This window comes from Petaurus breviceps, unplaced genomic scaffold (genome assembly GCF_028583685.1).
Source record: "Petaurus breviceps papuanus isolate PSGF00001 unplaced genomic scaffold, PetGlider_PUasm1.0 446, whole genome shotgun sequence".
Taxonomy (NCBI): Eukaryota; Metazoa; Chordata; class Mammalia; order Diprotodontia; family Petauridae; genus Petaurus; species Petaurus breviceps.
Genome location: NW_027186338.1, coordinates 219,025 through 234,355, shown reverse-complemented (window position 1 = coordinate 234,355; position 15,331 = coordinate 219,025). Strand labels below are relative to the sequence as shown.

The 15,331-nt window shown below is 42.0% G+C and overlaps 1 protein-coding gene across 4 annotated transcripts; it reads right to left on the bottom strand.

Moving 5' to 3' along the window:
* Positions 1 to 350: 350 nt before the first annotated feature.
* LOC138171484 (zinc finger protein 665-like) lies at positions 351 to 15,109 on the bottom strand. Of its 4 annotated transcripts, none has more exons than XM_069100986.1 (6): positions 14,994 to 15,109; positions 11,962 to 12,127; positions 11,738 to 11,829; positions 8,294 to 8,420; positions 7,653 to 7,751; positions 351 to 4,495 (listed from the first exon to the last, which is right to left on the bottom strand). In XM_069100986.1, the coding sequence occupies exons 2-6, from the start codon at positions 12,023 to 12,025 to the stop codon at positions 2,691 to 2,693; spliced, it is 2,187 nt and encodes a 728-aa protein (XP_068957087.1). In that variant the 5' UTR covers positions 12,026 to 12,127; positions 14,994 to 15,109; the 3' UTR covers positions 351 to 2,690. The 4 variants fall into 4 exon arrangements, with proteins under 4 accessions (XP_068957087.1, XP_068957088.1, XP_068957089.1 ...); XM_069100987.1 differs by having other exon boundaries at positions 11,962 to 12,061; positions 14,994 to 15,084; XM_069100988.1 differs by lacking the exon at positions 11,962 to 12,127 and having other exon boundaries at positions 14,994 to 15,103.
* Positions 15,110 to 15,331: the final 222 nt, after the last annotated feature.

The following is a 15,331-nucleotide window of genomic DNA, read 5'->3' as shown; positions in this document are numbered from 1 at the left end:
CGATTCCCCTTAGGGTCTGTAGGTTTCTGGAAGCTGGTGTAGGCTTCAAGTCTATAACCAGATAAATGGGACTTTAAACTAGGAAATTACTTCCATAAATATCTATTCTAACTTACACACACAAAAAGAATCCCTACTTTGGCTCTTGAAATTTCTGTCCTGGGAGTCCTCTCCCATACAATTCATGCTAGGGTCTTTTTAGAGTTAAGTCTACAGAGCCCCTGATTAACCTGTCTCTCAATAAGTCATTCAGCCTCTTACTTCTCCTGTTAAGTCTTCTATCTCCATGTTGGATTTAACCCATCTTCCCAATCCCTAGATTTTTCCCATATCATTTTGCTTCTATCATCTACTATCTGAGCTCTTGAGGTTTTCCTATTAGAGCATTTTTCTAGTTCAACCACTAAGAACTAATTCAAAGGATCTAAGAGTTGGGAAGGACCTCAGAGGTGATGTGGTCCAATTTGAATCTGAAGAGGAATGCCTTCGGTAACATCTCTGGCAAGTGATTTTACCACTTAAAATTTCCAGTGGTAGAGAAACCACTAACTTATGAAAGTCTAACCCACTTTTTTGACAATTCTCTAGTCAGAATGATTGTCCCTAATACCCTAATACCCCCTGCCACTCCGAATGTAGGCCCTCAGAAAATCAACACTAGGTCTGAGTCAATCTGGTCTTCAGCAACCTCTCAAAAACAGCTTGCATGTCCCAGAAAGGACTTTTACCAGATAGGCATAAGAAAGAATAACTCAACACAAAAGGCATTTAATCTAACAGCATGACAAATAAAGTAACAAAATATCCCCATGCACACATGGGGCACATTTTCCCACAGGTTATCAGAAGAGCAGATGGAAAGAAGATACATAGAGAGTACATACATGACCTGGGAACCAATATGGAAGAGGCATGCATCATTGTCAATTTAACACTTCAAGAACTGATATGGCCATGGCACATGTGTGACTGGGGTGATGTACCTCCAAACTTCAGAACTGCTAAAATCTTCTGGTGATGTCGGTGAACTGCTCTCCACTAGATGCCTTCCACCATGTATCACACCACCTTTGCTGGCTGTCTCACTTCAACTCTCCAATGCTGCCTCTAAAATAATCTCCTGGTTATTGAGCTATACTACCATGTACAGAGGTTTAGGTATTTAATATCTACCTACTGTTCTCTGCTCCCATCTACTGTAATTGATTGGTGTTTAAAATGTCTTTCCCTACAAAGGGCAGGCTGATGCTTTTAGCTCATATCTTGGAATTATGACGTTACATCCATCTGGGGAACTTATGAACACCAGTAAAAAGTTCCCAAGCCAAGTCTCTCGATTCCTATTGTCCAAATTTCAAGTTCATGGTACTAGTCCCTATCTGACCTTGAGTTAGAACATTCCTCATAACTCCCATTATATTATACATCCTGAGCCCATGTCCTCACAAAGCACTTCTTAGATAATCACTCCTAATGCCCCACAGGAGTTCTGTATAGGTTGGTGCATTAAAGTCCATTTTATACCCAAGAACTATCAGTGGCATGTAACAAACTGAAAAACAGAACAAAAACTAATCAAAACACACAGGTCCCACAATCCTGCCTTATTATGCTTTAGCTGCTACTTTTCTGTTAGACTCAAGCTTTCCAGGCCTCCTTAGATTATATAATGAACTGAAATCTGCCTCTTTACAACTTCTACTCTTGTTTGTCTCTCTTGGTTAAAGCTGAATATGTAACTCAATCTTCTATATGAATTCATCCCCTTTGCTTCTCAAAATATCATTCTCAAAGAAGGCACATGAGCTTCTCCAAATTCTGCCTCCTTTACTTCCAACAGCAGCTGCTCCCTTAGTCTATGCTGGCATTACTGTCCTTAATTCATTTACCCTGAAAGGTCCAGTATGAATTCACCAATGTGTAATAATACTCTACTCTTTCTGAAGGTTTTCCCCAATTTCCTTACATTTAAATGGGTTTTTCTCCAGGATAAATTATCTGATGTTCCCCTAGTAATGGCTAGACCTAAACATCTCCCTGTACTGCTTATATTCAAAGGGTTCTTCTACTATGAATCTTATTATATAAAATAAAGTTTGGACAAGATTTGTCTACATTCATTACAATAAAAAAATTATCACTAATAAGAATTGTGATGTTCTTTAAGGTTCCCACTCCATTTGAAAGCTTTTTGACATTCATCACACTGGAAGGATTTCTCCTATGCAGGAAAAATATTTAATGTTGGGTTAGACTTTAATTATTGGTGAAAGTCTTCCCATATTACTAAAATTCAAAGATCTTTGAGTGAATTCTCTTACATGAAGTAAGGCTTCACTTCTGACTGAAGGCTTACCCATTTTCATTACATACATAAGGTTTCTCTCTAACATAAACTTTCTCACATGCACATGAAGATCTCCTCTTGTGGCAAAGACTTTCTTACATTCATTCCATGAGAGGTTTTCCCTCCAGTATGAGTCATTTCTCATACTGATAGCTTCTCATCATAATGAAATATTGATGAGAATTTAGATTTCAAAAGTATATTTATAGGATTTATCTCCAGTATGGATTTTAAAATATATTTGACATTTTCCCTTCTGGCTAAAGGCTTTGCAACATTAATTAAATTCAATGTATTTTTCCAAGTAAGAGTTATTTTATATGTATTACTTTTCCCTATCTGGTTAAAGGCTTCCCTTATGAGTTCTTAAATGCCTATTAAGTTTTCCTTTCTGGATGAAGGTTTTCCCACATTCATTGCATTGGAAGGGTCTCTCCCTGGTATGATATACTTGATGGTAAATCAGGCTTTGTTGATTGGTGAAGGCTTTCCCACATTCATTACATTCATAGGGTTTCTCTCCAGTATGAATTCTCTTATGTCTTTTAAGACTCCCATTCTGTCTGAAGGCTTTTCCACAATCGCTACATTCAAAGGGTTTCTCTCCAGTATGAATTTTTTTATGTATATTCAGATTTCCCTTGAGGTTGAAGGCTTTCCCACATTCATTACACACATAAGGTTTCTCTCCAGTATGAACTTTCTTATGTATGTTGAGGTTTCCTCTTGTGGCAAAGACTTTCTTACATTCATTGCACTGAAAGGTTTTTTCTCCAGTATGAGTTGTTTGATGATGAATTAAGCTTTGATGATTGGTGAAAGCTTTTCCACAATCATTACATTTATAGGGTTTTTCTCCTGTATGAATTCTCATGTGTCTTTTAAGGTTTCCCATCACAATAAAGGCTTTCCCACACTGGTTACATATATAGGGTTTCTCTCCAGTATGAATTCTCTTGTGTCGATTAAGGTTTGCCCTCTGTGTGAATGCTTTCTCACATTCATTACACTGAAAAATTTTCTCTCCAGGATGAAATATCTGATGATAAGTTAAGCTTTGATAATTGGTAAATGCTTTCCCACATTCATTACATACATAGGGTTTCTCTCCAGTATGAATTCTCTTATGTGATTTAAGGCTTCCATTCCACCTGAAGGCTTTCCCACACTCATTGCATATATAGGGTTTCTCACCAGTATGAATTCTCTTGTGTTTATTAAAATCTCTCCTTAGCAAGAAGGCTTTTCCACATTCATTACATTCAAATGGCATCTCACCTGAATGAAATCTCTTATGGTTTATAAAGTTTCCCTTCAGGATGAAAGCTTTCCCACATTCATTACATATATGTGGTTTCTCTCCAGTATGCATTTTTTTATGTACCCTAAGGGATGTAGGGTACCTGAAGCCTTTCCCACATACATTACATTTCAGGTGTTTTTCTCTAGTATGACTTAATTTATGTGTCGTAAGAACTCCCCTCCGGCTAAAGCCTTTCCCACATTCATTGCATTTATAAGGTTTCTCACCAGTATGAATTATCTGATGTTGTTTAAGGGATGAATGGTATCTGAAGCCTCTCCCACAGGTATTACATGTAAAATGTTTCTCTCCAGTATGAATTAGTTTATGTGCTTTAAGGCTTTCTTTCTTGCTGAAGGATTTGTTACATTCATTACATTTATGGGATTTTCCTCGAGGATGTTGTCTATGGTAGAGAATAAGATCTGACTGGTAACTGAAGGGTTTCCTGCATTTCTTATACTTGAATTTCTTCCCAATGGAGACTCTCTTAGGTTTAAGTGGGTCAAAAAACTGCTTCAAACTCTTTCCAAGGGTACTGTATTTAGGAAGATTTTCTCCTATATGAACTCTCTGTTGTGGAATAATAACTGACCCCAGGTTGAACTTTCTCCCAAATAGATTACATTCACGAACAGATTCATTAGTGAATATTAACTCCTGAGTCTGTGTTTCTTGGTTTCCTTTCTGCCTTTCTAACCTGTCATCACAATCCCAAGTTTCTCCCAATGTGGAATGCCAGGGGCCTTCCTTCATGAATCTCTCTTTCAATGACTGTCCCATAAAAATATTCTGCTTTAAAGTTGACACCTTGATTTCACTTCTTGTCTTCTGATAAGGAGAATCTGAAAATAACAAAGAAATGTCAAAATCTACTTTCTTCCAAACTAGGAACTTTAGAACTCTGATCAAAGTAACGGTATTTGTGCTATGTTCTAGACTATATCTTTTCCTTTAATATGAAAAAAGCAGAAAAATCACTGTTACCAGGAAATTTAAACCCCAAACAGGTGAGGCAATAGTAACAGAGCAACAAGCTGTCTAGGAGTTAATTGAATTAATTACAAAATACTGAAAGCATTTGTAGATAGCATCAGAATTTCAATACTGGCAATTCTTTGGAAAATTTCCACCTGTTCAGAAAGAAAAAAAGAGTTTAATTTTAGAAACTAGTAAAAGCTTCAAGATAATCTCCAAGAACATATAAAAGAAAATCTACCTGATAAATCAATGATTTGTAATCACTTAGGGGAAAAATGTTGATTCCTAAATCACAGAATAAATTCAATAAGAGGTTATGCAAACCAATTACACTTCCTGTATTTATAAGATGAACAGGCCAATGCATGAGGTGTTGCCGTAGGCATCAAGGCACCTAGATTTCAGCAACCCATTTAGAAAAGGTTCTTAAGACATCTTTGACAATAAGACAAAAACAAAGGTGGGTGAGATGAGAGCATGACTCAGGGGATTTTGAGGTGCTCAAATAACCTTACCCCAAAAACCTAGAACATGGGAGTTCTTGTGAAACTACAGTACATTCTCTGCTTTTATGCCTTAGAACTGTGGATCTGGCCCTAGACATAGTTAACATTTTTGATGAATCCCAGATGGCACTTTTACTAAAATTGCTATTGACACAAAGAAAGGAAACCTAACTTGATCATTAGAGAGCCAGACTGGGAGTCTTGACACACACTGTCTGGGCAAGTCATTTAACCTCTCAGTTTTCCAGAAAATTCTTTAAACCTCTAAGCAGCAGAGAAGGGGCCAATATGCATTGGTAAAGGTAGTTTCTTCCCCTTATCCTTATTTAATATTTTTATCTAAAAATTTAATGTAATCATAGAGAGCACTCTTACCAATACTGTTGATGACACAAGTGTATGTGACATACCAAATATATTAGATGAATAATCAAGATAATAAACTCAAAAGGATAGAAAAATGGAAAGCATAAACAATGTGTAATTTAGTAAAGATGGATGTGAATTCCTGCACTCAAGATACCAACTGTAGAAAACAGGACTGTAAAGACATAGTAGCTGAGCAGTAAATCATCTTCAAAAGGCCTGGAAATTTTAGCTGACCCCAAGCTGAATATGGACCAACAGTAAGCACTGATGCAGGTTATCCTCAAGCTATTCTGATGAAGAAGATAGAAAAGGAAGGTGGCAAGACTGGTCCAATAAGGAGTCATTAATATCTAGATGTTAACTTGTTAAGAATTCCTAAAGGAGTGCCTGAGGGATCTGTCCTTGGCTTTGAATTCAACATTCAGCAATTTGAAACCATCACGATCATATCTACAATAATTCTGAGTTTCGTGCATCACACACCGACTGCTTCTGGTACTCTTGCCATTTCTCAATCTATTGTCCAACTCAGATCACTGCTCCACCACCATCCCTTAAGAGGTTCTCCCCTTTGGTAGTTCATTCACTCTGGCTATACCATTGTCTCTCATTCTCATGGCTGTCATCTATTGACTCCCAGGCCATCCTTCCAATGTCTTCCAGTCCCTGCCTAAATCTTCCTCTTCGACATTTCTCTGGCTGTACCCATATTCTCCCTATGCCAACATACTTCCTAAATGGTGGTACACCACAATATTCCAGGGAGGGCAGAGCATGAAGTGATTTCCAAAGAACCTTTGAGTTGGAAAACACCTCAGCAGCCATCTAGTACAACCTACATAAGATTGAGGATCTCATAGGCATCATCCCCAAGAAGTGCCATTAAGGGCTGGTTATACTTGAAATATGGCAGAGAGCAGAACAAGATTAAAAGTTGAGAAAATATCCTTGGAGACAGAAGAGAAGCAACCGGAAAAACACTGGACATAGGAAGAGTCAGAGAGCAAGGCTCAGTTGGAGTTCTAGTTACTACAGCTACTAGGCAAACACAGGACAGGCAGTAGGAGAGGCAAGCAATCATAGACAGTAAAAACCTTCCTTGAGTTTCAGCAGCTGTAACCATAAAATGCAGCTACATGACTCACGGGTTGGAGAAGTACATGGTAAGGCAGAAAATTATCTTTTTATATAAACTATTCATACTATCACAAAATCAAAGGGAGCACTCAGATCATTTTCCATAAAGTGGTGAGACAGAAGCCAGATTGCAGCATTTCACAGGAAAGACATGGGAGTGGAGGTGGGAAGTTAGAGGAGGGGGTAGAAAGTATATTGAAGTATATTACATATATATATATATTATATGTGTACATACACACACACAGACACACACACATATATAAAAGTATAAAGTAAAAAAGATGAAATTATATGACCACTCTTGGTAGTCATAATGCTATAGACTGGCCAGCTCCTAGCAGAGGGAAAGATGAAAGATGAGACAGTGGGAAGGAGGGAGAGGCTGGAGGAAAAGGGGGAGAAGAGAGAAGAAGAGACAGGAAGAGGGTAGGAGAGGGAGACTGGAGGAAAAAATAGTGCAGATGATTATTTTGGGTGGTGGTGATGAGTCTCACACAGAAAGGAAAGATAAAAAAATCCAAGGTATTTAAGACAAGTAATAAGATTGATGAAAGGATGTTATTTTAAATTCAAGTTGAACTTATACTTGTGTGTATATATACATATATATTGTATATACATATATATATACACATATATATATAGTATATACATCTATGCACATGTACAGTTAGACATATCTGAAAGCAGAAAGAAAGATTTGAAGAGAGATTAAAGATGCAAAGAAAAAATAAACAGAGGGGGCAGGAAATTATGGGATCCAGAGCATAAGTAGAGGGGTTAGTATCAGAAGAAGAAAAACCATCCTCCAAAAAACTATGAATGAGTGAAGAAAGGTCAGCAAAGTGACATTTTAAGTGAAAGATGAGTTCATGGGAGAGTACTCAAGTGAAATAGAAATAGTGTTTTTCCAAGGACCTCGAATAGTTCTCTGTCCAACACCTACAATGACCATTTGTGATGGTGCTTATGGTGTTTTCCATCTGTTAATTCTTCACTTACTCACCTAGGAAAGTGCTAATCAGGACTCCTCCCTCTGCCATCCATGGGGCTTCTATTCTTTCCATCTGGGAAATCACATCTGGTAGGCAAACGGGAATACCTCCTTGTGTAGAAATAAATGGGAGAGTGCTGAGGTCAGAGATATAACCCAGGATGCATTCTTGCCCTCTTTCTCATTAGGGAATGAAGGACATGCCAGACAAGACCCAGATGGGAGTTCAAAGGATTCCTGGAGTATTCTCTATATTGGGTTCCCAGGAAGCATGGGAATGGGTCAGCAGCTCAAAGGAAATGGTTTTATCCTCACACATTCTCTGCTAGGAGGATACCAATTGTTTAAGTCTTCCAAATATCTACACTGGCTCTTTGGGGTAATTCAGTGAATCGAATGACCAGCCAATAACAGAGGTATACAGCCTCAGGGGCGGCACGATAAAACGACTGACTTCCCACTGTACAACACAAAGTGGAGAGAGCAGAAACACCAGTGACCCTGGGTACCAAACAAATCACTCCCCATCACATGCATTCTGGACGTCAACCCTCCATGAGAAGGGAAACACTTCAGGCATCAGTCAGCCAAGAGGAAATGCAAAGACAGCCCCAGGGAACCTGATAATCTGGCTGGGGGAGCGCAGACCTTACCAAGGGAGACAAAATTCTCGTAGTTCTCCAGCATCACGTCCCAGTACATGTCCTTCTGAGAAGGTTCCAAGAGTCCCCATTCCTCCCAGGTGAAGTCCACAGCCACATCTTGGAATGTCAGTGGTATCTGAAACAGCAAACAAGACACCTGCTCACTTGGGGACCAGCCCTCACAGGGAATATGAGGAAGCCATGGAGCTGGCAGAATGTAAGGGCCCTGTTTCTCAAAGCACTAAGCAGAATTTTAGTATTTCTGGAGAAATTACTTACTGGATACATCACTTTGTACTAGACTCAATATTGCAGAAAAGTTTCCTGCTCAAAGTCAGCCTTACAAATGCACTCCCACAGTGAGTCATACTTGCAAACCCCCCGCCATACGAACAATTTCCCAACCTCTGCCCCAATCCAAGTCAGGCTAGTTTTTTCCTTAAAGGTATTGAGACCAACCTGGACAATTGGTTAGCCCAGGGAAGGAAAGGCTCAGGCTGCTGACATCATCTCTTGGTCATTGGAGTACAAAACTGCCTTGAGAAAATCCAGACCTCCTCTCTGAAGTGTGGCTGGTACAAACTGGTCTAAAGATGGCCCAGCCCACAACATCCCAAAAATACATTAGGGTGAAACTAAGAGCCCAGTGATGATAACAGGAACAACTACCCATCACACCCTTACGACGGGCTTCAAGGTTTACAAATGTACCAAGTATCTCATCACCTCTTGGTAGACCAGAGTCTGTTATTGGTCACCCATCAGCTGATTATTAACTCATGCCCATATTTCACCTAATGTCAAGCTCCAGAACGATTCTTTCTTATTAAAGGTTTACAACCTCTTTCTCATCTGTAAAAAGGGGATAAAATTAACAATCCACTGGGTAGCAATAACAAGGGATAGGACTAGGTGCTGCAGCCCTGATTTTTACACCTCTATGGAGCTCCCTGGTGAGGAACCTCCCTTTGCCAGTGCAGGCAGCCAGAATGAAGGGAGTTAAGGAAAGAGTGAAAGGAAAGAAACCAAAGGCAATAACAGAAGGTAGCCTTCTTAAGGAATTAAGTCACAAAAGGGAACAAAATATGGGACCATAGCTAGCAGGGAAGGACATGTCAAATAGGGTGTTTTTTTAAGGATGGAATAGACATGGGCTTGTTTGTAGGCAGCAGGAAAGCAACCAGTAACAGGGAAGGAATGATTGAAAAATAGTAAGAAAGGAGGGATGATCAGGGGACAGTCTACTAAAGAAGGCAGGAAGGAATGGGGTCCCTTCTGCATGAAACGGGAGTTTCAATGAAGCTTTTGATAAAATATCTTGATATATATTTAAAGGAGATTGAAAATTGTGAACTACTTGACAATAGAACTAAATAGATTCAAAATTATTGGATGGCCTAATTCACAGTGGTTGCTGATGATTCAACAATTAATTACCGGGACGTCTCCAGTGGAGTGCCCAAGAGATCAGTGTTTGACCCTGTGATATTTGAACATTTCTGTTGATTATCTGGAAAGAGTTAAGAGATGGTGTATGGCATGCTCATCAAACTGAACTCAAAAAGCTGGAGTCTTAGTTAACTAGACAAATGCAAACTCTGCCATTTCAATTCACACCTATCAAATTGCCAAAGACAGAAAAACCCAATGTTTGTGGGGATATGAAAACACAGGCAAACATTCCCTAGTTCTGGAGATGCAGATATCTCATAATGACTATATCGTAATGTCTAACTATGTTAGAAAATCCTTTGGATTTCCACAAGAAAAGTCACAAAGCTGTTCATATTCTCTACCCAACCTAGCTGTTCCCACAATTAATTAGCTTTTATATCCTAAACTGTTTATTGACAACAGGAAAAATCTCACATGAGTTTTTATATATATGAGCAAGAGTTTTTTTTAAGTTATCCCCACCCCACCCTGACACTGTCTCGAAAGACTGAGGAATGTGCTAATGACAAATAGAAAGATTTTGAACAAATAGAAGATCTGTAAATAATGATATGAAGTGATTAGGGCTTAATGAAAGAATAATACAGACAATTACAACAGCCAAGTGAATGAAAACAACTTTAAATGACAACAAAAATCAGATCAACAACAGCCTGACTAGTAGAAAGTGAGGGTGTGTAGCAGAAGAGCCGCTACCATTACTACCTGAGTGACCTCTGCCACATCACAACCTCTCTGGACATGCTCCTTCGTCTATAAAATGAGGTACCTGGACTAGAGACGACATGGAATTTCCTTTCCACCTCTAAAACGAGGAACACTGGACAGCATTGCTACAGATTTATATTGGATAACCCATCCATCCTTTTAACACACAGATAACTACTGATGTTACATGTATTAAGAGTTAGTAAATAAATATTTATTGAGTCTACTAAGTACCAGACATTGTGCTAAGCCCTGGGAAAGAGATGCACAGAAAGTCAAAAGACAGACTCCGGGCTCTCACAGAGCTCACAGGCTAATGGAAGAGACAGCCTGTAAAGAACTAAGTATAAACAAGCCATAACCATCAAAGAAGGGAAGGCACTAGAATTAAGAGGGGTTAGGAAAGGCTTCCTGTAGATGGTGTCACTTTAGCTGGGACATGAAGGAACGAAGAGAATCCAGGAGGGAGAAGCCTTCCAAACACAGATGGAGTACCTTGTTCAAGAAACAGCAAGGAAGCCCAATTCACTGGATCATAAAACACATGCTATGGATAGAAGGGGTAAAAACGCTGGAAAGCAGGGGACAGGCTAGGATGTGAAGGGCTCTGAATGCCAAACAAGATTTTATAGTTGATCCTGGTGGTGACTGAGTAGGGAGGGGGCTGATGTGGTGAAACCTGGGCTTTAGGAAGATCATTTAGATGAATGGAGGATAATTTGGGGCAGGTATATAAACCAGTGGCCTATTTCAATAGTTCAGAGATAAGGTAATGAGCATCTGTACCAGAGTGGTTTCAGTCATAATCATAAACTTATCTTGTTTCACTTATATGTTTCCTGGAATTATACAATTAGAATTATATAGAGAATATAATTATAAAAAAGAATTAAATGAGAGTAATACGGAGCTTTGTATCGAGACAAGATTCATAAACATAGCCATTTTTAAAAATCGTTGCCTCAGGAAGACTGTTTGAGGACATGAACTAGGCTGTAGGCTTCTTCACCTTAAAGAACTTAGGTTGGCATTGGCTCCTTTATAGGTTGAACAAGTGAATCAATATTCAAAGGAGAGATCAGCTCTTAGCCTGGTGCCCTTTCCACTTCCCCTGTATTATCATTCAAAATCTACAAAAAATGAGGTTCAGGTCCCTAGAGTCAACTTAATTGAAGATAGCAGAAAAGACAAGAAAGAGAAAAAGGGTGGCATTTCAGGGAGGGAGAGAGAGGGAGGGGAAGCGGAAAAGGGAGAGGAAGAAGGAGAGACAGAGAGAGAATCCTAACTCACCTGGGATCTGGCTGTTAGGAGGACAGAAGTCATTCCCTTCTCCTCCTTAATTCTTCTTTCTTGGAGAAGAGCAGAACACTGAGAAGCCAGAACTGAAGAAGGAGAAAGAAGTCAGGAGGGAGATCAATCCTTCGTGTCATTCCCAAACCACCAAAGTGCTGCCCAAAGTAGTAAATAAGACAAGCAGTACAAGCTGATCGAGCCTCTGGAAAACAAAAACTCACCCAATGGCCTGCCTTCAAACTGCTGCACTGAGTGGCCCTCATTCACCAGGCTACTTAAAGTCATGGGAGAGGTGATTTCTTTGGAGTCATTCTCAGGGAGCTCAAAAAGAGTGTAAACAGCATGAGAGGTGCCAAAAAACTGGGCAAGGGCAAAGGTTATCCCCAGCTTTCAAAAAAGGAAAGAAGGAGGAATCTATAAACTATAGGCCAATGAGTTTGACTTTCATTCCTGGCAAAATTCTAGACCCTGTCATTAAAGGGTCTAACTTTAATGACAATCCAAAACTATTAATGACTACCAACATACTCATTATTAAAACTATTAATTTAATTACTGGTAATAATTATTGACTAATTATCATTCTCTAATTATTGAAAATTTAATGACTATTAAAAACTACCAGGAGAGACCTAGAAGAGGGAGCAGGGATCCTGGAGGGGCAGTAGGGCCTCATCAAGAACAGGTTATATTAGATTAATCTCATTTCTCTGGGTAGGACCATGACCAGACTAGGAGATCCAGATAGAAGCATAGCCGCCCTCTGCTCTATCATTTTGCAGGAGTCTCTGGCCATGTTGCTCACCTGTCTCCTCCTCTCCTCTCCTCTCCTCTCTAGGTTTTCATGACCCTCTTCTGTCCTGGTTCTCCCCCTGCCTGTCCGATCTCCTCTGGATCTTCATTCAGAAGATGCCCACTGACCACAGGTGACCCCAAGGCTCTGTTCTGTGCCCTCTGCTCATTTCCCTCCACAGCATCTGGCTTGGGGACCTCATTAACTCCCCTGGGGGAAAGATCAAGTTTAAGCAGATAATTCCTGGATCTGTATACCCAGCCCTAGTCTCTCTCCTGAACTATGGACCCACACCATCCACTCACTGCCTTTTGAATATCTCAAATGCAACAGCTGTGTCTCAGGCACATCCAACCCAACCTGTCCTAGTCAGGACATTCTCTTCCCTGAGACCCTTCCTAATCCCCAACTTTCCCCTTACTGTCCGGGGCATCACCATCCTCCCAGTCACTCGGGCTGGGACCCTGACATCATTCTCAGCTCCTCCCTCTTACTCATCCCCCTCCCCCACCTCTCAATTATTGGGAAATCTCATCATTTCTCTTCCCACTTCATCCAGGCAGTCCCTTCTCCATTCACACAGCCACTGTCCTAGTACCCTGGTCTCCCTGCCTCCAGCCTCTCTTCACTCCAATCCATCCTCTACTCATCCTCCAGAGGGACTGTCCTAAAGCCTGCTCTGACCTGGTCCCTCCCCTACTCTATAAATAACAATGGCTCCCTGTGGCCTGTTACCCAACAGGACGTATTCTGGTATTTCAACCTGGTCCCTGCAGACCTTCCTAGGATTCCTTCCCCTTTCTTGCTACTGCCCTCTGTAATGGTAATAGAAATTTGAAGATCTTCTCTCCCCCTTATTAAGCCTAAACTCAATTTGAGGACCTTCCCTGATTTGAAAACATACTCTGTCCCCTAATATGCCTAATGTGCTCACTTGGAGCCTGTGGTGGGAGGCTTGTTTTTCAGGAAGGAACAACTTTTGTTACTTTGTAGTCAAGTGAGTCAGGAGGATTATGATCTCTGACCCCAGAGAAGGCTATATATACCCTGAGGTGAGGTTTTGCTTTGGGACTCACTTTGGGAAGAGTTGTGTGATTTAGCCAGATGAGTCTCTGGGCAGCCGGTGAGCCCCCATCTTTGAAAACCCAAATGCTGGTGCTTCTCTCCCTGGTGACTAACTAGGTATGGATGTAATGGTCAGACAGCTGGAAGTCCTGTCCGCTTAATTGTGTTTTTTCTCTTGTAACTTCTGTTTCTACTCTCTTAAGTTCAGGGTGCTGACTTTTTCCCCTGAACTAGTTAAATGATATATGTTTGATTGATTAAAGTAAAATTGTTAACCCTTTTTGAATTGCTTTCCTTTAACAAAGCAGATCAAAGAACCTGTGCTAGCTGCCATTCTGGGTATGCTAGGTTGCTTGCTGCTACGCCCTCCCAGCACTGGCTACCCTGCCTGGGCTCCCTGCTGTTCCTCCCCCACAACCATCTACCTCCCAACTATATGGGCCACCCCCAGACCTGGTAGCCTCTGCCTGGTCCTCCTGGCTTCCCCAGCTCCCCCCAAGACTCAGCTTAAACCCTGCCTTCTGCAGGAGGCCTTTCCCTGCCCCCCTTCCTTCTCCCCTTTCTCGGGGCCTCCCCCCCATGACCTTTCACACCCTCTACAGACACCTGCAGGTGAGTGTTTAATATCTTTGCTCTGCCTCCTTACAGGTGTCTCCACCACTTTGGTAAGTGTAGACAAGAGGCAATGCCACCCTGGGACCCTGCCCCCGGGCAATGAAATGTACAAGGAGACAAACAATGACAAAGTCTTGATCCCCGGGTTCAATCGGCTCCCGCACTCCTGCTCCCAGGGGGACTGAGAACTACATGCTGCCGGCCCACCCCCACCTCCAGCAGGGGGGCTGCCTCTCCCAGGATCCCCTCCCAGCCCTGAGCCGAGCACACAGCAGGTGCTTAATCAGTGCTGGAAGACTGATCAATTCCAGCCTCGCGCCTGGACCGACCCCCTTCTCCTCTCTTGGGGGCTCCCTTGTCACCTCTGCAAGAGGACCCCCAGCTACTCTCCAGGGCCAGCCCCCCAATCTGTTCTGGTGCCGGGTCTCAGGTTCGAATCCCGCCCCCTCTTCCTCTTGTCCACTCCCGGCCCTGCCCCGGGAGTGTAGCAGCACACTGGCTGGCTGGCTCTCTCTCTCTCTCTGTCTCTGTCTCTGTCTCTGTCTCTGTCTCTCTCTCTCTCTCTCTCTCTCTCACACACACACACACACACACACACACACACACACACACACTTTCATGCACTCACACTCACTTTCACACTAGTGCTTCCAGAAACTCCGTTTCGTACCTGGCTGCAGACACTTGCAATTTCGCACGCGCGCTAACACACACTCGGATACTTCGGCACGCGCGTGCGTGCCAACACTTACCCACCCCTACTACCTCGCTCCCACTCACCCTCCAGCCGCGAAGGCCCCCCCAAATAATTCCTCCAGGTTCCAAACCCGGCCGCTTCCAAACCCGAGCTACGCCTGCGCAGATTCAGACTGGAACTACAATTCCCAGCATGCTTCGCGACCAGGCCGGGTAGGGCGGAGACCTGGGAGTTCCGGGGGCCCACCTCGAGAAGGATTCTGGGAAATGGCCTGGGGCTGGAAGCTGGAGAAGCAATGCTGGGCTGGGAGGGAGTAGACGTGGTGAAGAGGGCTCAGGACCCCAAGACAAGGGCAGCACGGCGGTGGTGGCCTTGGAGGGGATAGGGGCCTTTGGGAGAGGGCAGGGCGTAAGAGACAGAG